The 24,127-nt window shown below is 35.9% G+C and overlaps 1 protein-coding gene across 2 annotated transcripts in view; it reads right to left on the bottom strand.

The window, feature by feature from the left end:
* mboat1 (membrane bound O-acyltransferase domain containing 1) overlaps positions 1-16,684 on the bottom strand; it is a 69,244-nt gene extending 52,560 nt beyond the window's left edge. Inside the window, exons 1-12 of one of the 2 annotated variants that reach the window (XM_088928964.1) lie at positions 16,517-16,684; positions 11,691-11,836; positions 10,927-11,004; positions 8,473-8,568; positions 6,587-6,642; positions 6,119-6,173; positions 5,289-5,493; positions 4,252-4,444; positions 3,838-3,941; positions 3,267-3,331; positions 2,033-2,165; positions 502-653 (exon numbers count right to left, since the gene is read on the bottom strand). In XM_088928964.1, the coding sequence (XP_088785090.1) occupies positions 502-653; positions 2,033-2,165; positions 3,267-3,331; positions 3,838-3,941; positions 4,252-4,444; positions 5,289-5,493; positions 6,119-6,173; positions 6,587-6,642; positions 8,473-8,568; positions 10,927-11,004; positions 11,691-11,836; positions 16,517-16,606 (1,373 nt within the window). In that variant the 5' untranslated portion in view covers positions 16,607-16,684. The remainder of the gene's footprint in view (positions 1-501; positions 654-2,032; positions 2,166-3,266; positions 3,332-3,837; positions 3,942-4,251; positions 4,445-5,288; positions 5,494-6,118; positions 6,174-6,586; positions 6,643-8,472; positions 8,569-10,926; positions 11,005-11,690; positions 11,837-16,516) is intronic. The other variant, XM_088928965.1, reaches the window with a different exon arrangement.
* Positions 16,685-24,127: the final 7,443 nt, after the last annotated feature.

Below are 24,127 nucleotides of genomic sequence, written 5' to 3'. Positions count from 1 at the left end.
AATGCCAGGTGAATTTACAATAAACAGTATACTGGATGCTAAATTTCCCACTTATGCAGTGTGTAAAAGTACAACTACAGTATCTTAAAATTTAGCATAGCACACAAAGTACCATAAACAAACATTTGCTGAAAATCTCTAAATACTTAGTAATGAAAGCCTTATGGTTGATAACATTCACTCATCCATACATTTTCTAACTATTTCATCCAATTCAGGGTCGAGGGTGAGCCGGAGCCTATCCCAGCAAGCAACAGGCGTGAGGCAGGACACACCCTGGACAGGACACCAGCCCATTGCAGGGCACAAAGAGACACAGACACAGACATGCACATACTTTGTCGATAACATCTCTGAGAAATTACCTGTTTTACCTGTTGGTAAATGGAACAGATTAGAATCTACATTAGACCATAAGGACGCATGTTTTTACCAACCTACTTATATAACAATAAAAAGACACTAATTACTTTAAAACTGTGATTTAAAATATTATCTTACTTGTAGAATGTAAGTGTAGGCTCCACTGCCAGCAGTAGAAATGGCATTACAGTGTAACAGACTGCCAGCTGGGTTACTGCCCAAGTGAGTATGTCATACATAATCTTGATAGTCCATGAGGAAAGGAAGTAATGCCTAAAGTTTTTACGCACCTGAATGCACAGACAGAATAGAAAATTGATGAATGATATGAAATTAAAAGATATGCAAAAAGACAGAATGAAATATTAACAAAACCAGCATCAGGAACTTCTTTCACAACAGTGGTTTAAAGCATCCATTTTATTTTTTAGCAGTACCATGTTATATGTGCTCTGTATGAGTCACTGTTCATCAAAGTTTATAAGGCAATCAAATGAGAGCTGCACAAAGCCAATAAGCCTTTAGAAAAAAGCATTAAAAGCCTTAGCCAGTGTAACATTACTGTTAGGACTCAGACTGGCAGATACAGCAGGTCAGCTTCATGAGATCTCTATTCACCTCAAATGTCACAGAAAAATATATATGCAAATTATATCAGAACAGCTCAAATCTCTCATGACTGATTCAGACAGGAGCTAGTGTTCTCACCCTCAGGCAACACTATAAGTATACAGTACATCTGGCTGATATAATAATGTCAATGCAATATAATAATCAAATGAAAAATGGGCAATTACAAATTGCACACAATCGATCACAAATTGGGAAAAAGACAAAGTCTACAGTTCTCAATTTAAACCAAATAATGAATGCTGGTGATTGAATTTTGATGAAACACAGAAAAATAGTTACAGTGGCTGGAAGGAATTGTGTTACTATATTCCTAATGATAAAATAAAGGGAAAGTGATTTCCAAGACAAAATGGACACAAATATGTAATAAAAGAGAAAATATAATTGCAGAGATCTTTCCTGTTTGACTGGAATATATGCCTTCAAGGTGGACAGCCATTAGTAATAGTGCATTTGTTATTCTAACTAAAATAATGTTATCTAACGTACCATGTCAATTCCTTTTTCTATTTTATTGTAATGTAATTTGATTCCTATTTAAGTTATATTAGAGAAATTAAATTCATATTTGATTAGTGAATTAATTAATTATAATTAATAGAATCAATGGTAAACAAATGACTCTATTATCACCATGATGTGTAATGATTTTTCATTGCTAGACTCGAGACTTGCTAACATTTAATACTATTCAAAGCCTTAAAGTACGGTATTTCTGCTTAGAGCCTAAGCATTTGGTCTTAAGACAGCTACTGGGGTGACTCAGGCCAGATAGCAGAAGACCAGAGTCTCCAAGAAAGATATGTTTCTGGAAGGAGACTGGGGTTTTAGGGAAAACTAAGTATTCATAACATACTGGGAGACATAAACTGGATTTACACTTAGACTCATGGAACCCCACAAGTTCTACCCTACAGCCCTTGTGCACAAGCCATGCTCATTTTAAAATATCCAGCAAAAACATGGATGTAAAGGCAACATGCAAGCAACATTCCCCGACAGAAGAAGAGGAACAGAGAGCACAGGATGAACTTACTGCTTTTGCGGCAATGGTAATGGGAATGGCAGTGATGAAGGTGAAGTAATATCCAGGGTATACACCGTGCCATAAGGCAGACAACACAAAGGTTAAAGCTGTGGGATAACATGGGGCCCGATCATAGCACACACTGAAAAGAGAATATTCACAGTCTGAGAGCTATTTCTCTTTCAGGGACATACCTAATCCATCAGCTCATGAGGGCCATGCAGCCTTTTGCATGACTCGGCTCTGACATACTCCCATAGAAACCAGTAGGAGTTCACTCTGAGGCAGGAAGCACCAGCAACTTAGCCCCAGAAGAAAGTACAGCAGAGAGAACAACATTGCCATTTCCATTTGAGTCCATGTGAGCAGAGGAAGCTCACATTACAATTATTACATTAATGGCCTGTTTCATTTCCCCCTGGTAGCTAATTTTCATGTTGTAAAGAATGGTATCCGAGAAACATTGTTACATTATTAAAGTCAATCCAAATCCTCGTAATTAGCCCTTTATTAAGACAATTTTCAGTGTTCTGTAAACACCATGTTCTAATTAGTTCACTCATCCACCAGGTGGCAAACTAAATCCACCAGATCCAGAGTTAAAAAAGAAAAACCACCATTCATACTGACAGGTTTGCAGGAGTAATACAGGCATGTAACTAGCACCCCATGTTTTATTTATCCATTATTTATTTAACTGATTTCAAGGACATTTAACAGCCTCACTAACATATAAGCTATTTTGCATCTGGGGAAAAAAATGTCTACCTTTTCTTAGAATGAAGAAAGTATTTCAAGACTTAGGATGTTTCAAGAACTACTGAGTGCACTTAGACAATTAATGTGGAATAAGTCTTCTTTAAGTGTGCAATCTTCATCATAATTAAAATACAGAAAGGATCACTGAAGCTAGAGTATAAGACTGTTGATTTCATCTGACATATATGCATCTAATTAAGAGACTCTTTAAGCAGGCAGATTCGTGAAAAATAAAAAAAGTCCTTATCTGCAATACTGGATTTTCAGCTCAAGATACTGTTGTTAATAGAAACATTTGTAACTTTCTGAGATTTACAATTCTGAAAAGGAAAACCTGCTCCTCTCATCAATTTAAAAACATCTGTGGCCCAACATGTTTCCAGCATGACCTTGATCACATGGAATATACTGTGGCTTGCTGATTATGCACATAATAGTTTCATAAACTGGGTATAAACATACTGGACAGCATAACAGAACTTACCGCTTTAACCAGGCACCTGTTTGTATATTCCAGTTATCAATGAACATTTTGAAACTTGTTGCTGTCTAGACAGAAAGACATTAATGGTTAACAAAAGGCATTTTGTTTTCAGTGATCTAGTTTTCTTAAATTGAAAATATTCTTCTAGTTACCTAATGTCCATTATTACCAGATATTGGAAATATCTAATATTTCTGTAGCCCAAAAATACTATTAAATCATATTAATGTGTAGCAAGCCTATAGGAACCTACAAATAAGAACAAGAACAAAATTAGAGAAGGCCATTCTGTTTATCTAGAACATTTGTTGTCTGATCTGAGGCTCTTTTCCAGCCATTTCTTGAAAGAAGTCAAGTTGCCATCTTCTAAAACATGGGTGGGTACTTATTTCCATACTCCCACCACCCTTTGCATAAAACATACCTCTTGTAGTCAGTTTTAAATGTGCATACTTTCCACTTCTATCTTGTGGTTCAATGCATCTCCCAATTTATACTGTTATATTAAGGTTTGTATTGTTATTTTACTGTTTCCAGACTTTTATGCAATCTGTACTTGTCATCTACTCACCTCAATTTTCCAGATGTTTAAGTTGGAAATGAGATCCCATGAAAAGTTGCCGTTTTTATCAACACCACTGAACCCATAGCCAGCAGCATTGCTAACAGCATCAGCTGATGAGGTAAAACAAGTTGCTGGTGACGTCCTTGACTGCAACAGTCCCTAGAGTTGATTTTTTTCTACGTTATTTAAAGAAAGTTTCACACTGTTTGTATGTCTTTGGAAAGGACAGCAAGTTGACATATTACCCACTTGTTCTATACCTTACTGGATTTTTGGAACGTCCAATATTTTTTTCTCAGTATTCATAAGATTATTGGCTGTAGAGTAAACACTTTTTTTGTGATTACAGCTGTAACAATAGAATCAAACAGAAGAAATACTCATGCACTTCCTATTTGAAAATAAATTAAAGCAACTCACCTAATGTCCACGCAAAGTAAAACTTTGGTCTTGCTGCTTGTATTGAAAAAAAAGCATAAGTCAGTCTTGCTAAAAAGGATGCCTCATTGATGAACTGACTATCAATATTATAAGATATTGGTAAGGCTTTGGTGAGACTCAGGAACAGAATTAAGCAACCAATAGACAGCAGCAGCTTCTTAATGACAGCCCCCTAAAAAATGAAATACAAACACATTGTCTAATGGAGAGATGCAGCACTGAAAGAAAAATCACAGAGTATTAGTCATATCCTGCCTGTTAAGATTTTTTTTAGATTCTTAGTGTAAAAATATATTTTACACTATTTTACACATTTCTTTCTCTGTAGTATTCAGTTCCTGGAGCACTATCGGTGTGAAATTTGTACTGTATGTTCTCCATGTCTTTGCATGGGTTTCATCCCACAGTCCAAAGACATGTTGTTAGGTTACCTGGCTTTTGGGGAGCCCTGCATGTGCGTGTTTGTTTCTGTATGCCCTGCAAAGAACTGTGTCCCGTGGCACAGAGGAAAAGCTACAACATGTCCACAGAATCAAAGTATCCATTTGACTAAGCTTGAATTCTGGTGAACAAGGATGCTACACTGGCTTTCCCATATGACAATGCACAACTGCAGGTGGTAAGAGAGAATCTAACATTAAAAAATGTAACTGTATAACAAATTATAGACTGTCGTATATCTGACAGAATATCTCAAGTGCGTTAACTGCAAGTTAGGACTCTTTACGTTTGTTTTTCAATCTTTTCAATTTGTTATTTTTAATAACAATGACAGATAGCCAGAATGGCATCTTCTGGACAATGAAATCAAAACACCTCTGAAGGCTGTATCTTAAATGACTGTTTATATGTGCTTAGTTTATCCAATAATACATGTGGGTGTAAGTATTTATATAAAAAGACAGATTAAATTAATGCCGTCTCTTATCCCTTATCAACCACCATACTGATCAACCATATTGATAAATATATTACAGGCTAATATACTGTATTTCGTCCTATATTTTTATACATACTACAGGTGAAGGCTCTGGAACTGTGCCATAGACATTTTGCTTCCCATTGACGTTGTTTTCCATTGAGGTTCCCATTGATAACCTTTTATATATATGTGTTCCTTCAATGAAATCAATGTAATCTTTGTAGTTGCTGCAAGGTCCAACCAGGATGCTCAGGAAATTTAGCTGATAGCTGAGGTACTCCAACAGGGGGGGCTTTAATCTGCAGAACCAAAAATACATGTATTATTACATTCCTTGTCTCCCTATTGCAAACAGTTTTAAAGATGTGTTATCTCTGAAGAACCTCTGATCTTGTTTACAAGCTTATTTTTATCATTCTTGTTAACTACGCATGTTTTTAGCATAATGCACAGTACAAGGAGATTATACTATACACAGCAAATAAGCAAGGTCATAGAACTGCTGAGTTTGTTTTTTTATGTTGGACAATGTAATAGCACATACCGTAGGACCAATTGTGATATTATTTTTCACAATCATAGTTCCTTTAATAAATTTAGCACTTTCTTCAAAATACTTCTGTCATTTATCTAAATCTACCCAAGATTTTGTCCTGTTTACTTCATTTAAACTCCTATTCCTAATACAATTCACAGGGGTTTCCACCGGGTGCTCCGGCTCCTCCCACAGTCTAAAGACATACTGGTAGGTTAACTTACTTATGGGAAATCTGGCCCTGGTATGAGTGTGTATATGTCTGTGTCTGTGTGCGTCCTGCGATGGACCAGTGTCCCATCCAGAGTGTACCCCTGGCTTGCTTGCCAAGAAAGCTTTGCTTTGGAAACCGCCTTGCTTGCAAAGAAACATATTGTATGACAACGTACTTAACAGCAAGTCGCCTCTGCTCTGTTGTGAGTTGCTCTGCCTTTTGGCACAGACCTTTAATAAAATAAAGGGAATTTTATTAATATGCTCATACAATGAATATTGTAGACATTTTTATTTTTTGTCTTCTCTAAGGAAAAGATCTTAAAAACATTATCCGTGGCTAGCTGCAAGACATTCACTATGCAATGGGATGAAAATAAAGTACACTAGCTATATCATTCCATTAACATAAATCTCTAATTTCCCCCTCTGTACGATTGTGGAAGAGAATGGATGTGTGTCCTGCCATGGACTGGGGTCAGGTCTAAGATGTACTTTCTTTCTATGCCTGTTAGGCTTCGGCTCACAGCAACTTTCTAGGGTAAAAGTAGTTACTAAAAATGGATGGATTGAAAAATACTTCATTTTATTAGGTAATGTTAGTGGAAACAAAAAATATTTCTGAATGTTACAATATACCTTACCATCATGTAGCTGAAAAGCAAGTGTAGTGATCTTCTGTGTTATTATCATCAGTGGCCTAAATAAAAACACGAGAACCCTTGAATACATTATAAATACTAGTTTGAGTGATCAGCAGAAAAAGGAAAACGACACTTTCCAGGCTAAACTGTTTCCTTCCACTTCTGTTCTGTTAATCCAGGTGGGGAAATTTAAAAAGAATCAAGTGCAAAAGGTTTGCCACTTAGAAGACGACCAGCATAACAGTATCACAATTTAAACTGGTGGTGGGATTGTCCTCTTTCTGAATAGCAACAAAGGCTACAGCCTGGGTAACAGTTTGCATGGAACACAAAGTGTTCTGTTCCCATTACAATTCAATGACTTAGTGAGCACACTCCATTGTGCAGCTATGTGAATAGAGCTGTATTTCGCACTAGCTGGGACTGCTCAGTCAAAACAGAGAATACAAAAGGTTTTGACAGAGCAAAGCATTTCACAACAGGTTAAAAAATAAATCAATATGCCATATAATTTATCCAAGTTACAATTGATACTACAACACAAATTAGACAAGACAAACTTAGCTTGAATTACTGTACATTGTTTCTCCCTTATTATTCTTGATTTCAAATGGTATTTTTTATTTTGTCATAAATCGGAAAAAGAGGCTGAATAGGTTTAACAAAAAGGCAACTTCACCATAGCACTGACATATATTATCCCTAAAGCTGCAAAGTCTGTTTCAAATGAGGAAAGTCAAAGCCATCATACAAACAATCAATGGGGCTTGTTCTATACTGGATTTTAACAAAAATAGAGTTTGAAAAACAAATGGAAATTGGGGAGACTGCTATACCTATAATCAATAATGGATAGGAAAACACAGAGATGGTGTCCGTCCTCCATCAACTGCTAATATTTTTTAAGTAAAAAGATGCCCTACCCCTATCACCTGTAAAGTACAGATGGTTCAATGTCTACATGAGGTTGAAGCCTAATCAGATTTGGAGCAATTTACAACTTCAGGAAAGCACCTGCTCTGTGACAGTTGTGTATACATGTGTATGTATACTTTCACATGTTTTAACATTACACAGTAATGTTTGCACCGATTTATCATATTGTTCCCATCTTTTGGCTTGGTGATACCACTGTAACACCTCCATGATTTGTAAGGACATTAAAAAATTCCACCCACTCTGAAGCATATGTTACTGTGCAATAGATTGTAACTATTGTAGATTATTTCATGCAGTATCTAGTTATACTGTATACAAAATATGCGATGACTATAAAATAGGATGAAGAGAGTACAAAAGACAGTTCAAAAATAAACTACACTCAAGTTTACACTAAAAATGCGTAGCAAACTGAGAACATCATAACATGATTTAGCTGATTTTATCAGTCTAAAATATGGTACATTCAACAGGACTCACTCTACTGTTCACCACAGAAAAGCTGTTTTGTTTGAGGCATTCAACAAAGTTTGTTCAAGGAGGACTAATTGCAAAGTGCCACTTACAATGGGATTTTTATCAGTTTTGCATTTATTTAATGGTGTATTTCTCCACCTCTCTCTAAGAACACCTTAGACATAAAGCAAACATTGATTTCAGGAATTAATGTCAACCAAACAAGCAGAAAAAAGACTCAAAGGTCAGTATACCAGGAAACAGAAAAAGAAAAAAGAACATTAGACGTAACAACTTGTAGAAAGTCTAAAAATATGCTTTATGATGTTTAAAAATGTAATATATACTGTATGTCGGGGGTTAAAAATAGCAATAAAGTAAAAAGCTGGCAATTTCATACATTAAAACATCAACAAGTGCATTAAAAAATGTACAGTCTGAAGCGTTCATTTTTATGTTTTCGCCCTGTGTATTGATCTTGAAAAACTCACCCAGAAAAGTCTGTGGACAGGATGCCATAGCTAAAAATATAAACTCTGCTGACCTGGCATAATGTGAGGTAGCCCATTGCCACAATCAATGAATACCTATAAAAAAGACAGTAAGGATTACCAAAAAACAAAACCTTGCAGTGCATTACATTTTTGTGGTGACAATAATAGAATTGTCTGACCATTATTGTTTCAAAATTAATTTTATTTCAAGTAGATGTCATTAAACAAGGGCAGACTTGAAATGCTTGGTAGCAGAATAGGATGTGCTCAAATTGCAAAATTCCTTGTTAACATTTTTAGCGAATGCATTTCACGATCAAGCCTTACTTTCTAGGATTCATGAGTCAAATGATGAAATCCAAAGCTAAAAACACAGAATGTACTTATTTTTTTCCAAGAAAACAACTTTCAAACTCAAGTCGAGATCTAAACACTATGAGTAAATTCTTACTAGAAAGGATGTTATGACTACCATTTACATCATATCTATTCATTATAAAAATGTTAATATTACAGTTAAAAAGCTTTTTCCTAAAAAGAAAAATGTATCAACAAACCTTGTCACATCCTTCTTTAAGGGAAAGCACATTTTTTTCTGTATTTATACTGTATACCTTATTTTCCATAGCTCAGCCCTTTCTACATGTACTGCAAATGTTGATATTTATTTTCAGATAATGCCCCAGAAAAGAAGATCTCTTCCCACACTGACTGCCTCCTATTGCACAGAAAAGTACGTAACCCCAATGCCACACTGACTTTATCTCAGATAAAAATATATTCAACAAGTCTAATAATTTTCTTTTAAATCTGTGTGACAGGGGAACCCAAACATTTTTTGGCAAACATGTTCAATCACCAGATCAACCAGTAAGAAACCAGGGTTTACATGTTTACATTACAGTAAGTGAGGAATATCATCATATTTTAGTCCACAAAATCTAAAGCTAGCTTTGTTAATGATAAACAGAAAAAAGGGTTAATGCAGAATAAATGTAGTAAGAAGTGCAACAAGTCCTTTATACAACAGTGCGTAGTCATGGTTAGTCTCTGGACACCTGACTGAAAGGTTGCAGGCTCAAGTTTCAGATAAGAACACTGCTATACCCTTGAGCCAGGACGCAAAGCATTCAAAAACATACAAAGTACACTGGTATCACCAGACGCATGTACAAAACAAATGTAAAAGGGAACCAGAACCTCTATAAGTCACTACACACTGGCTGTCAGGTCTAGATCAGACAAAATGTAAAATAGAAGCCAAAAAATTATACTAGCAACTGTGTATTGCAGAGTCTGTAAGCAATACTCTAAATACACTGGTGTTGCTGAAACAGTCCAGCTGCACATACTGAACGAACAATGCTGTCCTTTTTCTAAATAGTCTGGAATCGCTAAGTAAAAAGACATATTCCACATACTTTCAAACATTAAATTCCACAAAAGGGTAATGTTTCCTCTCAGTGTTTGTTTCATCTCAGTTTACAATTACAGTTAAATAGGTAGTACTTGAATGAGTCTTTTTGTTAAATATCCAAAAAATAATATGCTCTGCTGCTATATCAGATGGGCTGTTTCTACATATAATTTGGTAACAGATTTTGGAAAGATGCTTATTTGTGACAAGTTATACTGTATTTTCATCACATTCTTTGTGAACTGAAAAGGTAAGTGTTTAGAAATTGTTGTCAGTGATATTGAGGTTTTACTCATGGTAAAAGGATACGTTGCAACTGTAATATCCCACTGCTAGTGGGGGCGTAAGGACCAGTCTGTTTTTCATAGAACGAAACTATGTGCTGGGCAGTACAGCCGAGACCATCAGGGAAACAGCAAGTAGCTTTCAGACTAGGGAAATTACCCACCTCACAGGGTCTGAAGCTGGGAATATGCAGAGTAAAAACCAGCCAAGCCATGATCCAGGAACGATAAACTAAGCAGGTTGGGATTCCAAGCAAGTCAAAACTAGGGACTCAAGAAGCTCAGAGATGAAACTATGTAACAGAGCTTTGAGCAATGTGAGAGCAGTCCTTAAGTATTCTCCACCACCTGACAAGATGGATGGAAATTATTCACAGGTGATGCAGATTTCCTGTTGGAACACTTTCCATGGTAACTGGCACTAAGAGGCCAACTATCATGGCAAATGCTAATGCAATCGACTTGTTTGCACTGCGGGCAAGCCTGACAGCAACATTACGTTGATGCACTACTTAATATATACTATGAATTAATTAATACAGAAAATAATCAAACAGAAGAAGCACACGCACTAAGTGTAATTCATTGACAAGAAACAAGAAATCAATTAAATCAAATAAAAAATGTAGATAATGTCATTATTTTGGAGGCAGTAGGAAGTAATGGTCACTGCAAGGATATCAGTATGGACTGAAAAAATAAAATGCTACAAAAGATTATGTATGAGCAATGTAAAATCATAATAGTTACCTGTGAACATTGTGATTATTTGCTTTAACCATGATATAGTAGCAGCTGAACACCAGTATAAAAATGTGTGCTGAATACCTGGAAAATAAGAGGAAAAATAGGAAATATTTAATGTCAGCAACAGCCATTTTATGTATCTTACTTACACTATTATGTCAGAAATTTAATTTTGAAGAAACCCAAATCACGTTTGTTTGTTCTAAAGCAATACAAAAATGTTTAATGTTCCATTACATGGTTCATTTGAAAGTAAAAATACATTAATTTTGTGAAAATGATTAATTAATTTGTAAAATATCATTTGTACATTCAAATAATGCATTGAATAATAAAATAATGTTAATTCTCTTTGATGATGTATTCCTAATATTGTATCTATAATATTAAGTTTGTTATAGAGTAAAATGCATATACTACAATAAATACAACATATATTACATCCACCAAGGAAGTTAACATTTGAAGAAGCAAAGGCCTGCTCTTAGATCCACCATTGTAATCAGGTCCTATATGTAGGCCTACCAAAAGTGCTCTTTGTTTAAATGATTAATGTTTATTAAAAGAAACACCAGTTTTTGAGATGACTGAAGATGAAATTCTTCTAGTGCTTATTTAATAACATGCCCAGTTATAATATTAAACACGCCCAGTTCCTACATAGACATATATAAAGGCAGCACTGAGGGGCAGTGCTGTTTTTGCTGAACTTAACAGAACATTTTAATCTTATTGGCTTTCAGAAAAGTGAAAAACAACTCTCTTACCAACCAAAACAGAATATAACAAAAAAGACACCAAGGAGAATGGCAACAGCATGACGGACTGTAGTGCTGACATTTTTTGGATGGAGGTACAAGCGGAACCAAAACGCTGCCAAAAGTGCAAACAGCTGGCATGCCAAGAAATTCACCTGTAGAAGACAAAGAAAACCGTATTGATTAGCAAGTGCTAGGCAGTAAACAATTCAGTTAAACAGGGACAAATAAAAATGGAATGGTATGACAGAAATAAAGATGTTTGTGCAACTATACGGGCATGCTGAAGCAGAAGAACAGAAACAGAGTAATGCATTTATTTTTGCAAATGACTGCTTTCATGGATTAGGCATATTGAGCACATTGTGACTTGTCAGTATGACAAGATGTAGTGGATACATGTTCTTAGGGCAGAAAATTCTACATGAATAGTAGAGATATATGACTCAAAGTGTAATTTATCTGAATACCTGTACATTTTTAAAAGTGGGAAAAATACTGAACATTTTACACCAACAGAGACAGGTTCTAAAGAAGGAAAAAGGCTAAACATTTCAGAGCATGTTCCTGCATTGCCCTTTGATTTGTTTTTTTTGGGATGAATGACTTTTCATCCCTTAAAGCTTGTTGCTTGAAAGATTTGCTGCATGGATGTATTTATAGATCCTTTTTAAAATCAAATGTAGGGTTAATTAAGTGTGTAAGGGTCTTATTTTCATTACCTGGACAGCACTAGCACAAACTGAAGCTACAGAGTTTGCATCTGTAACTTGTATCTCTGGTTTCTAAGCACCTATGAGAACGCTTTTACAAATACTTGTTGATACTGGGTGTTCTGAGAGATTATGTCCTTTGCTGAGAAAGTGCAGATTTTGAAAAGAAGATATGCATTTTTCAATAACATTCTAAACATGCTGAAACATTATTTCTTTGCATGCAATAATTATCTGACATTAAAATACAAATTTAGAAAATTTCTAGTGCCTGTTGAAAAGATGCAACATCAGCAATGTTATTAAGCTGAGAATGCTAGCAAAATAATAAACAAAGAATAATACGGTAGTATTAGACAGGATGCATTAGCTAGAATCAGTCTCTCAAAAATGGCTTAAAACAATAAAGCATGTCATTAGCATAGATATGTTGTATTGCATTTTATTCCTTCAGAGATTAGGTTTATCAACAGGCAACAAACAGCTGAAAGGTCTTTGGTCATAATCAAGAAATTTAATTTTAAAACCATTAAGCACTATAAAATATTTATTTATTGAAGGTATGGAGACTTCAATAACTAAACTTAAACATTGAAGGTTTTTAGTTATTTTTTAGCAAAACAGTATATAGTACAAATCTACTCTGCAGTATTCAAGAAAGATGATACACAGATGTTAGAAAAAATCTACAGTTTTAGAATATATTGTAAACTACACACTACAGCATGGACACAACCTACAATGCATCTAATTTGAAACAGGGAAACGAGAATAGCAAAATAAAAATTGAAATAATTAAGAGAGATCTAGAAAAAAACAAACCAGAAAATAAGCAGAGTAGAAGCGACACGTGGGTGTCACATGGCTCTAAATAAACAGTGCAGTCAAAGCAGGAGAGGAGGCAATAACTGGTTAGAATGCATTAGGAGGCCTATGCTTCACTATTTTGTGTTGAATCTTACAGTTTTTTTCTGGGTGGCCCCATAGGTTTGAAACTCTACTCTAAAAAAACACTAACACAGGGGGCCATAGCTGCTGTGTGGCTGAAGATGTGAGTATTTTATAGGGCGTGAGCACTATTCATTAGAATAAACTATTCAAATAGTTTAACCAGTCAGGAACTTTAGAACTATCAGCCAAAGTTCTGTTTCATTGCAATTTATGTTAGAATATTTACACATGAGTTTACTCACCCTACTCATTTGTTTTTATCGATGAATTAACTTGAAGGCTACAGAAGCTGTTTGTACGTGGCAAATGTTATTAGCAACCTTTGTCAGTTACAAATAAAAATAATAAACTATTTTTTATAGTGTCTTTAAACGTGTCTGCTCAAAAAATTCAATGAGGGTTTGAAATACAGCAAGAAAGCAAAGTAATTAAATGAAAGCCCTTCTAAAGAAGAAGGTTTTGAGTCTTGATTTACAAGTGTTCATGTAAAGCGATTCTCTTCAGAGCTTAGGGGCATAGCATGAGAGGGCCCTGTCACCCATATAATAAAAATGAGCTTTGAGGACAGAGAGGACACCAGAATAAGATGAGTAATGGCTATAAGGTGGGGAGCAGGGGAGGTAATACGTCAGGCAGGTATTGAGGTGCAAGTAGTGCCTTATAGGTCAGCAGAAGGACTTTGAAGTTGACATGAAACCCGATAGGAAGCCAGTGCAAGGACTCCAGGATGGGAGTAATGTGATCAGACCTGGTCAGGATTCTGGCAAATGCTAAAAGGAAAATCATATATGCATTACATACCACAAAAGAATTCTGATGGTATTACTAAGTCAGACAACTAAGAATATTTATTTTGTACAACAGTGAATACAGCGTTTGAAAGCATTTGACACTATTCTCAGCTGAAACACTGAAGACCAAAAGATAATAGGCAAACCCACTTTTTTTTACTGTGTAACATAATGCTTAGACACTTGCCACCAATAAAACCAGAATTAGAAAACCAGCAATTGCACAATTATCCTACATTATAACATTAAACAACTGTAATTAAAAATTAATTGCTAGCCTACAGGTAACTCCACCAAGAACGGTCCCAAGCCCATGCTGAGAAAGGAGGAGGGTTGGGCGCAGGGCTAGCACCCCAGCCCTGGAAAACTGTAAATTACTGCAGAAACAGACAGAGAAATTAAGCACATCTACAGCGTGTTAACATTTTATGGGACGAAGCTGAGATGGTTGCATGCGACCAAACACTCTGGTGTCAAACTGCTGCCTGATGTGCCCAGCAGCACAGGAGGACCTAAGACTAAGACTAAGCCTACAGGTGTCAAGCTTAAATTGAGTTCTGACTATTTTGTATTAATCAAGATCAAATTCCTTTCATATATTCAAACATCAAGGCGTTTTCTTTTAAATAAATCTGCTTTTGTTTAAAAATACCCTTTGCCTACTCATTTTGTCATTGCTCCAGAAAAAAACAGAATGCTGTAGGCTGCTTTCATGAATTATGACCACAGTTGATAAAAACACTTGAGGTGGCTAACGGCGACGTATTTGCAATAGTGAATTAAGATCCTGAAGTTTGCTTTTATCTTTATTCTGGCAAGGGATAGGGATAGGGATTGATGGATCTTAATCAACAATCGTTATTGTATTTTGTTTAGTGTTTATTGTAATTCTTATAAATCTTACGTCAGTGTTGAACCGAAATCCCCCCAAATAATATTCGCGTTTGATCGTGATTATCATGTAATTGTTTATATATAAATCTACACAGATCAGTAATTGATTAATCTGCTAGACTACTTCAGCTTCTTTATAAATACTTTATTGTATTTAACCTTTACACAGGTATGTTTAGGTGAAAACACACGAGGTTTGGTGACGTATTTTAATGTAGTATGTGTAAACAAACACCTGCAGACTTCAGAAAGACTACATTACAGTAACAGGTGTACTTCAATGTACGCATACGATGACCACGATAATATCTGAATATTTAGCTTAAAGAAAAAATACTAAATTAAATAATGAAATTACAGATTCAGTTAGCAGAAAGAGGAATTGGGCATTGCCAGTTTATTAATGCTTGAAACTACAACCGATTCTCGGCGTAGCATAAAGATAAAATAAATTAGACAAAAATTACACACTTGGACAAAACATGCACAACTGGGTTATTACAATGACTTCATAGGCGGGTATAAATCATAACTTGAATGATTAATTTGTAAAGTGGTAGTCTATAAATTCAAATTCATTCATCTTTTTTACTGTTGCGAAATTACACATCTGCAATGACAAATAGTCGTAGTATCCATTTTACAAGCATTAGCGCAGGACAAATAAAAAAATACAAGAAAAAAGTGTGCGTTCATACCTATGCCTGTACACAAATTCTCCTGCCCACAAATTTAACTTTACACACACATTCTATTGCGTGAATGTACCCCCGGATACGTTATACTTACAGTGGTACATTTTCTTAAAATCAGTTCAAATATGTTTTACTGTGGTACCACATGCATTAGAAAAATATCGTGCTCGTTAAAATCTCCCAAGTGAAAAAAATGAATCTGAACTTTTTCTAAAACACCATGAGATACTGAAACCTCATGCCTCGATAAATACTGTAGGCGTATTTGTATTTCGCAAGCCCACTTTTTTAAATACCATTCATAACGATGTAATTTATTGGGACACCGAAAGCCTAAATCATATTAAAATAATTTAGAATCATTCAGCAATTATTCTGTTGATTAAAAATGTAATATGGGGTTATACAAACAGTCGTCTCTCCTGTACTCAATGGAGGGGGGGATTAGCAATATTCAAGAGGATGAACCAAACTTTTTTTTCAGTTTCCAATTCGGTGCAAAAATAATAAAATGCCTCGAGGAGAGGAGAGAATTTTTTAAACAGTACAACAGATCAGGGATTAAATAAAGAATATACTCGATGTCCCGAAACGTATTTTGCAATGACTTATCCGACAGCGATAGATAAAAAAAATATCGTTCACGGCTGTGCAGATTCTGTAAATCGGGTCTTCAGCTCATAAAGACATTGAGGTTGCTCTTGTTCGTAAACCTCTGAACTTCAGCGATTTAGCTCGTTGTCCACATCGGGTAGTTACAGCTACAGTGGTCCCTGACACGATTTTCCTACCTGGTCCAAAGGGACTCCAAAAAATTCGCTGACAGGATATAAAAATAAAGAACCCGTCGTTCTATAGGGGAAACTTTGTGGATCCTCCATCCTACATTTCAGGACTCCGGGCTTCTTAGCAGCACAAGTAAAGGGACTTGAGAAAACCAAGTCTGATCTGAGTGAAGCAATGCTGCGTAAGTTGCCTTAGACTTCCTCAAAGGGAGCGCACTGGGGTTAGAGCGGCTCCCACTGACACATCCCACACGACTGTTGCAGCCACCTTAACACAGACAACAGCGGCCATGGCAACAGGCAAGCACCCCGTCAATCGGAAGCGGCAGCTCCGTAGTTGCAGCTGGGATAGGTGACTAATTAGAGGCCGGGCGGGGCAAAGACAGCGCATGAATTGTAAAGGCTTTGTATGGTGAGGTTGCTTGGCTACTTTGTCAGTGAAGTGGCGTGGTGCTGGGTGAGGCACATTGGTATTGCCTGAGTTAGTCACTACGTTCCCTTTGAGAATCACACCCATATGCGCAGGCAGAAAGCAAAAAATTATATGGATTATAATTTATGCGATCTTTCAAAACAAAAACAACTTTGCCGTTATTTCCTTTACAAACATGTGGATGTGATATCTTGAATTTCTGACAAATAGTGATGAAACAGAATAAAGGCAATGAAAAGTTTATGCAGTTTTTTTTTTACTTTCCATTCCATGAAATATTTGTGTGCGAGCATCTGCTTTTTCCATTCAGACCAATTTTCCACAGGCAGGCTTTGGGTCATGTCTCTGAAACACCAGGACCAAAACAGAAAAAAAATATATTGCCATGACAAGGGCCAACTATGCTTTCAGTCCTCTTAAAAAAGTTACACTAGTTAAATGTTTCCTCAAATAAGCTTCCGACATCACATCCTGCCCTGGTTTTGCCAAGTCACCATTGCAAGCATCGACTAGGCTCCACCCTGCCCAGCTTCGGAAACCAAAGAAAACCAAATCTCCACCGTTACTCCAATAGAATTTACCTCCTCATAACAGTCCATTTCCTGAACAGATTACCACAGATTTGCAGATTTGTTTCTCAATAGGCGTGGAGAACATTGGTTTCCAAATTTAACTGGTTTCACTCTGCTATTACTTCATTGATCGAGGTGATCCTGTTTGTCAACATTCCTTTCATCCTCATCTACAGTATTGCATAAGTCTCTTCATTCCATTGGGCAGAAGTACAAAACTCCAGTTCACTCCCTCCTGATCACAGGTTCTCGTGTTTTTATCTAGGCCATTGATGATAATAACACAGAAGATCACCGCACTTGCTTTTCAGGTTCATGATGATAGGGTATGTCATAGTATTAAGAAGTATTTTTTTTGTTTTCACTTACATCGCCTAATAAAATGAAGTATTTTTTGATCCATCCATTTTTAGTAACTACTTTTACCCTAGAAAGTTGCTGTGAGCTGAAGCCCAACAGGCACAGAAAGTACATCTTAGACCTGACCCCAGTCCATGGCAGGACACACACCCATTCTCTTCCACACTCATACAAAGGGGATATTAGAGATTTGTGACACTGTAATGATACAGCTATTGTACTTTATTTTCATTTATTGTATTTGCGTAGTGAATGTCTTCCAGCTAGCTGAAAAGAATTTTTTAAAGATTTGTTTTCTTAGAAAACACACAAAAAATAAAATTGTCTGCAATATTCATTGTATAGGCTGATGAATAAAATCCCCTTTATTTTATTAAAAGTCAGTGTCAAGAGGCAGAGGAACTTACAACTTAGCAGAGGTGGCTCGCTGTTATGTATGTTGTCATATGGTTTTTTGCATTTAAGTTTATCAGCACACATTGGGCACAAGGCAGAGTACACCTTGGATGGGATGCCAGTCCATTGCTGGGCACATACAGACCAGACATGCACACACTCACACTAGGGCCAATTTTCCCAGAAGCAAATTAACCAGTATGTCTTTGGACTGTGGGAGAAAACCCACACAAACACAGGGAGAACACACAAACTCCACACAATAGTACCCAGGGTCAGGAATTGACTCCAGTGCCCCAGCACTGAATTGCCTGAGTATACAGCAAAAATAGCAAATTTGATTTCACTTTCCCATTACTAATGGAGGGTACTGTATATGAGTAAAAAGGTTGTAAAACTTATAAGATAAGTCAATTTTTCTATTCTGATAATACCAGTCTCACACATCAGCACATCAATTGCCAAACCAAAACATTATTTAACAACTGGTTTAAGTTTTTTTATTTAATTTGACCAGTGAAAGAAGCCACCCAGTGCATTCATTTAATGGGTTGTTTGGTAGATGACAAGAATAAGAACAAGAACAAGAATGATGATAATTATTGTTTTTCAAGTGACTGGAAGAGTGCTCCAGAAAAAAACGCTGCTGAATTTGTGTATTTGGCAAAACACCCGTTTCAAAGAGATAAAACCAGAGAATGTGCTGAGTACACATTTTGAATGATAAAGACACTCCTTTTCCATTTTAGACTATCATTAGTTATCACCTTTCTTAAAAAAGATACTAATGTCTTGGAGTCAAAAGAAAATTCAGCAGAATGATTCCTTGTGTCAAAGGGATGAAATACATTGAGAGGTTAAGTGAGATGCATCTTTATAGTGGAACCTGAACACAGGATTACAAAATCCTGAAAAGCATTCCAAAGGTCTACTTTAACAGTGTTCTTTAAGAATAAAAAGAAAGGCGGGGATGGAGAACACAAGTGGAATTAAATTTGATGTCCTTTACAATGAAAATAGAAGACATTGATTTACAGAAACAGTCATCATGCATTTTGGATCACCAAACCATGTTGTTATAATACTACGGCAAGCTTAACCAAAAGACACCTTCTTGTTTCCAAGCTTTTGTATATTGTTACATTGGTAACATATTTTCAGTATTAACACTGTCCCCCAATAGTCTTAAACACTGCTGTGGTTATCCTTGCAATTATCCTTACCCTGACAGGGGATTGAAAGAGCTGTCTGCTTTTGGAAATTTTAATACGCCAATGAAGATGATTTTTATATTACACTTTCTGAAATTATAACAATTCTCACAGTATTTGCTTCTCATGATTTGCTCTCTGCTTTTTTGTCATCCTTCTCAGATTATCAGTGACAAAGAATGTATGCATTGAGATACTAAAACATATATTTATGCTGAATAACAACATTGGATGGTGAACAGTAAACAGCATTTTTCTTACAAGAGAACAATGTCTTCATGAGATGTTTAAGTTGATACAGACTAACAATATGAACATAACAGTACAGTGTTTCTTATAACACTTAAATGGTCATTGCTAAGACTTTTGAAGTCAAGCCTTTCCCCCGTATAAAAGCCAATTAATTATCAGATGCATCTTGGAACCTTTGTTGTTGTTGTCATCATGACTGGGCTTACTGAGTGTTGGAATGACAAATGAGATTTCTTTAAACACTTGGAAAGCTTGACATGATTAAAGCTTCCTGCCTGTCTACATTACATTTTACCATTTATAGATCCCACAAGTGACAGGTGAAACTACTTTAGATTTAACTAGAAGGTTGTATTCCCAGTCGTCTACAAAAGAACAAAGTACAGACATTTCATTGAATTTCCATCAAATGCAAAGACAGTGGTCCTTAAGGTTAAAGTCAAAACATTCCAAGAATAATGTGAGCACTCTTATGTTTGGGTAGAACTGAGATCTAAAGGTAATATATTTTAACAAGCATCCAGAGTAAACCAAGTAAGAACCACCTTTAACTATAATGTAATAAAATAATTAAATATAATTACAACAATACTATGCCCTGTCACTATCAAGACTGGATAAAGGAGAGTCCTATGAGGTTGACTAATTAAGCATTAATGCACCTTATTTGTAGTAATGATTGCAACAGTTAGAGCTTATTGTGGAACCACAGGGCACAGAGCAGAATCACAGCCTGGGTGAGTAGCCAGGCAGCATATCATCTGTACAAAATTAAAGCCTTACGTGTTTGTTCAATTGATTCTTGGGTCTGCCGAAAATGTTCGTTGATGCGGGGTGCCATCTGCTGGCTGCTAAGATTAAATGCAATATCTCAAGTTAAAAATACATATTGCATTCAGGACTAATAATTTTCTAACATGACGTATGGTGTCAGCATTCTGCACTTTAAACTCAACAGTACAACTCTATCTAAGTTAGAAATTGGAAATGTTTAATTTCTTAATTTTACACTTTTATCCCACAGTTTAGCTTATTGCCAACTGCCAGTTATCAAATTATAATGCTGACACCAACAAAATACAGTATTAAGTGATACGTCTACACAAGGTTTCATACTAATATTATCAAATGACATAATGACTTACTTCATAAAGTAAAACATTCCACTTTCAAGTGCAAAAAAAATTTTGTGTCGCTCATCTAATCTACGTTTGCCATAGAAATGGGGTCAAATATGTAATATAAATTCAGGAAGCACTGCAAATGAAAACCTGAAACTACAACCAAGAAATGATCAGAAATCATGCAACAGAAAATGCATTAAAGAATAAATGTGAAATATATTTTATAAAATTGAAACTACAGTGGTAATGACTTTATAATTCAATGATTAGGACAAACACATGTATACAGGCAAACCAGTCTCAAGCTACTAAAAGATGTGTTTTTTTATCTTCATGTTTATCGAGGGTTTTCTCACAAAAATAACAATGAAGGGAAAAGACAATGCCATTCACAATGATGACAAACAGTCTCCCTCCCTCTCCTACCCAGTACTAATTGCAATCAATACATCAGAGACCGCTGAGAGTTTGCAGTAAGGAAACATAAGTAAATGAAAAAGTAACACTAAAGAATATATATCTTTACTATAAATATACATCCGATTTAACATTATCTCACACACAATGTGGGAGGCATGGTGGCACAGTGCTGGAGCCCTGGGTTCAGTTCTGATCCTGGGACAAAATTTGTATTATTCCCGTGTTCATACGGGTTTCCTCTCACATTCCAAAAACATACTGGTAGGTTAATTGGCTTCTGGAAAAACTGGACCTGCTGTGGGTGTGTGTATGTTTCTGTATCTGTCTGCCCTGCGATGGACTAGTGTCCCTTCCAGGCTGTACCCTGCCTTACGCTCTTCTCCTGCTAGAACAGGCTCCAGCTCCCATGCGACCCCAAATTGGAAGAAGCACTTAGGAAATGGGTGAATGTATATACACAATGCATCTGCAAATGCAGCACTTTATAGAGGGGTGTACGGTATATATTCCTTTACACATGCAGATTCCCATTGGAAATGAGAAAAATAAGTAAATAAATAAGCTTCCTGAATTGGAAGACAGGAACTCCCCAAAATACGTCAAATGTACCTTCACCTAAATACTTGCATGTGGCCTCAGTCTTGTTCCACATTGCCTCCTATTTTCTGTTACATGTTCATTGTTTGGAGTAATTCCCACTGCGTTTCTAGCATTATCCTTTTAGTCATCACAGAAAAACATGCTAACATGAAGGATTAAGGAATTTGATGTTCAGTGTTTGAATTGAATGCTTGAATTACAGCTTTACTGTTAATGTACAGTAGCACTCCTAATTTTTTTTTTCCTTAGTGTGTTGTGGAAGGGAGAAGTTGAAACAGAATTACGAGCTCACAGGTTTTTTTTGTCCTTAATAATTAACAGGCGCCTGCTAGTCATTCAGAGGGGTTGAGAGAGAGAGAAAGAGCACAGCATTAGCTAACATCTCATGTAGTAAAAGACAGGAAGAATTCCACCTTTTCTATAGGGAGAGAAGAGGAAGGTTAGAGAACAATCCCAGCACTCCATCATGGGGAAAGTGAATAGTATACTGTAATTAATTACAGCAATGTAATGTTTTATTATTAAAATAATGTAGTGCATAGGATAATAGCAGTTGTCAGTGTGAAGGTATAAGATATAAGAGTGCATTACTGCTTACATAAATGTCAGCATATATAAAGATTTTCTGACTCAAATTAAATGTATAATTCAATCACACATAATATGGTCAATATTAATCTGGGACTAGGGTAAGATATATAATTAGCCCTGAATTTTAAATTGATTTAAAGCTGTTTTTTAAGTTGTTTAGTGCTTGTTCTATAAACATGGTCTGGGTAGAGAAGTGCAAAAGTGCTTGTCTGAGGAATTTTAGCTTTGGTTAGATCTAATCCTTATTCCACGCCCAAATCCAGCTCCAAAATATATGACCAAAATAACACTTAATCTTTATTAATATACATGAGTAAATGGATCAGGAATGTAAGTGTAAGTATGTGCCTAACATGTAATCTGACTCTGACCAAGCCCTTACTTTAACCTGAATTCATTAAAAAAAAGTAATCAAAGCTAAATATTAATCTTCATCTTCTATTCTTAAGATTTTCACCTTCATCAATTTAAAATAATCTGAGGACCTCTTCCTCTTCTTGACTAAGAAGACATGAACACTAAATCTTGTAACACCTCAAAAATGATCAGTGACAAATATCCTGCTTAGAACCAGAATGTCTACTTTTGCTGGATTTAAAACCTAAACTGGGCAAAGTCCTCTAGCTGTGTTTCTAGAGCATGCTTTGGCTGTGGAACCTTTCTGCTCATCACTCCTTTACTTCCCCACTAGGAACTCTTATTAATTCAAAGTAGTTTTCAACAATCTCAGGGCACCAGTGAATTTAAGTATAATGTAGGTGTTAGAAATCTTTTGAAAAAAAAAAACTTGGAAAACTAGGATTGCTTCAAAAGTTAGGGGTTAAGTGAGTGATAACTGAGCACGAAATCAAGGGTTGGGAATTTTTGCGGGACTAGGATTAGGGTTAAAAAAAAATCAAGTTTAACTGCAGCCAGGTGATCGCTGTTTTTGAATAGTCCCAATTCAGAAAGGGAAAGGGCAAAATTGAGACTTGGCATGAACGTTTTGTGTGATGTGACTCTTGGCTTGTGTCACATCCTAATGCAAAGTCTCCAACATCATTGCGAGTACAAAAATGGAAAATACATCCAAAACACCACTCATCCTCCGTTTTTAATCCTGACAGAAAGAGAGTTGTGACAAACCCTTTGTTTAAGGGGAAATATAATCCTAAATTATACTGCACACATACCCACCAAATAAGATTGTGGTTGCTTAAATATGACAATTTACAGCAGCCAATATTTTATACTCAGGTTGACTCAAGGATGGAGATACAAGTAGGAAAATGAGCGAAGTTACGCTTTGTTGAGTTTTGGAAGAATTTTTATTGACCTTGATGAAATCTTTGATTGGGTCTTAAGATTGTTAAATGAGTAATACATCTAGGGTTAGTAATACTGTATTACTGTATTATACTATGTATAAGTTAAAGTTAGAAAACTAACAGCCATCTCTGTGCTTGAAATGACTTGATTAAAACTAATTCTTACCCTAACTCCATTTACACATATATATCCTAGGTTTTTACCAGTGAACCTTTCAACTGTTTGTAGTGTTAGTACACTGGTAGTTTGCACAAGTGTGCTCTGCACCTGCTTGGATTTATCATAGTGTTGGGGTGAGAACCACACAGCAATACTTCCTAAGCTGCAACAAACTCCATTACGTTGGAAGA

Source organism: Atractosteus spatula, chromosome 12 (assembly GCF_055471065.1).
Source record: "Atractosteus spatula isolate fAtrSpa1 chromosome 12, fAtrSpa1.hap1, whole genome shotgun sequence".
In the NCBI taxonomy this organism is placed as follows: domain Eukaryota; kingdom Metazoa; phylum Chordata; class Actinopteri; order Semionotiformes; family Lepisosteidae; genus Atractosteus; species Atractosteus spatula.
This window is presented reverse-complemented; position numbering and strand designations above follow the sequence as displayed.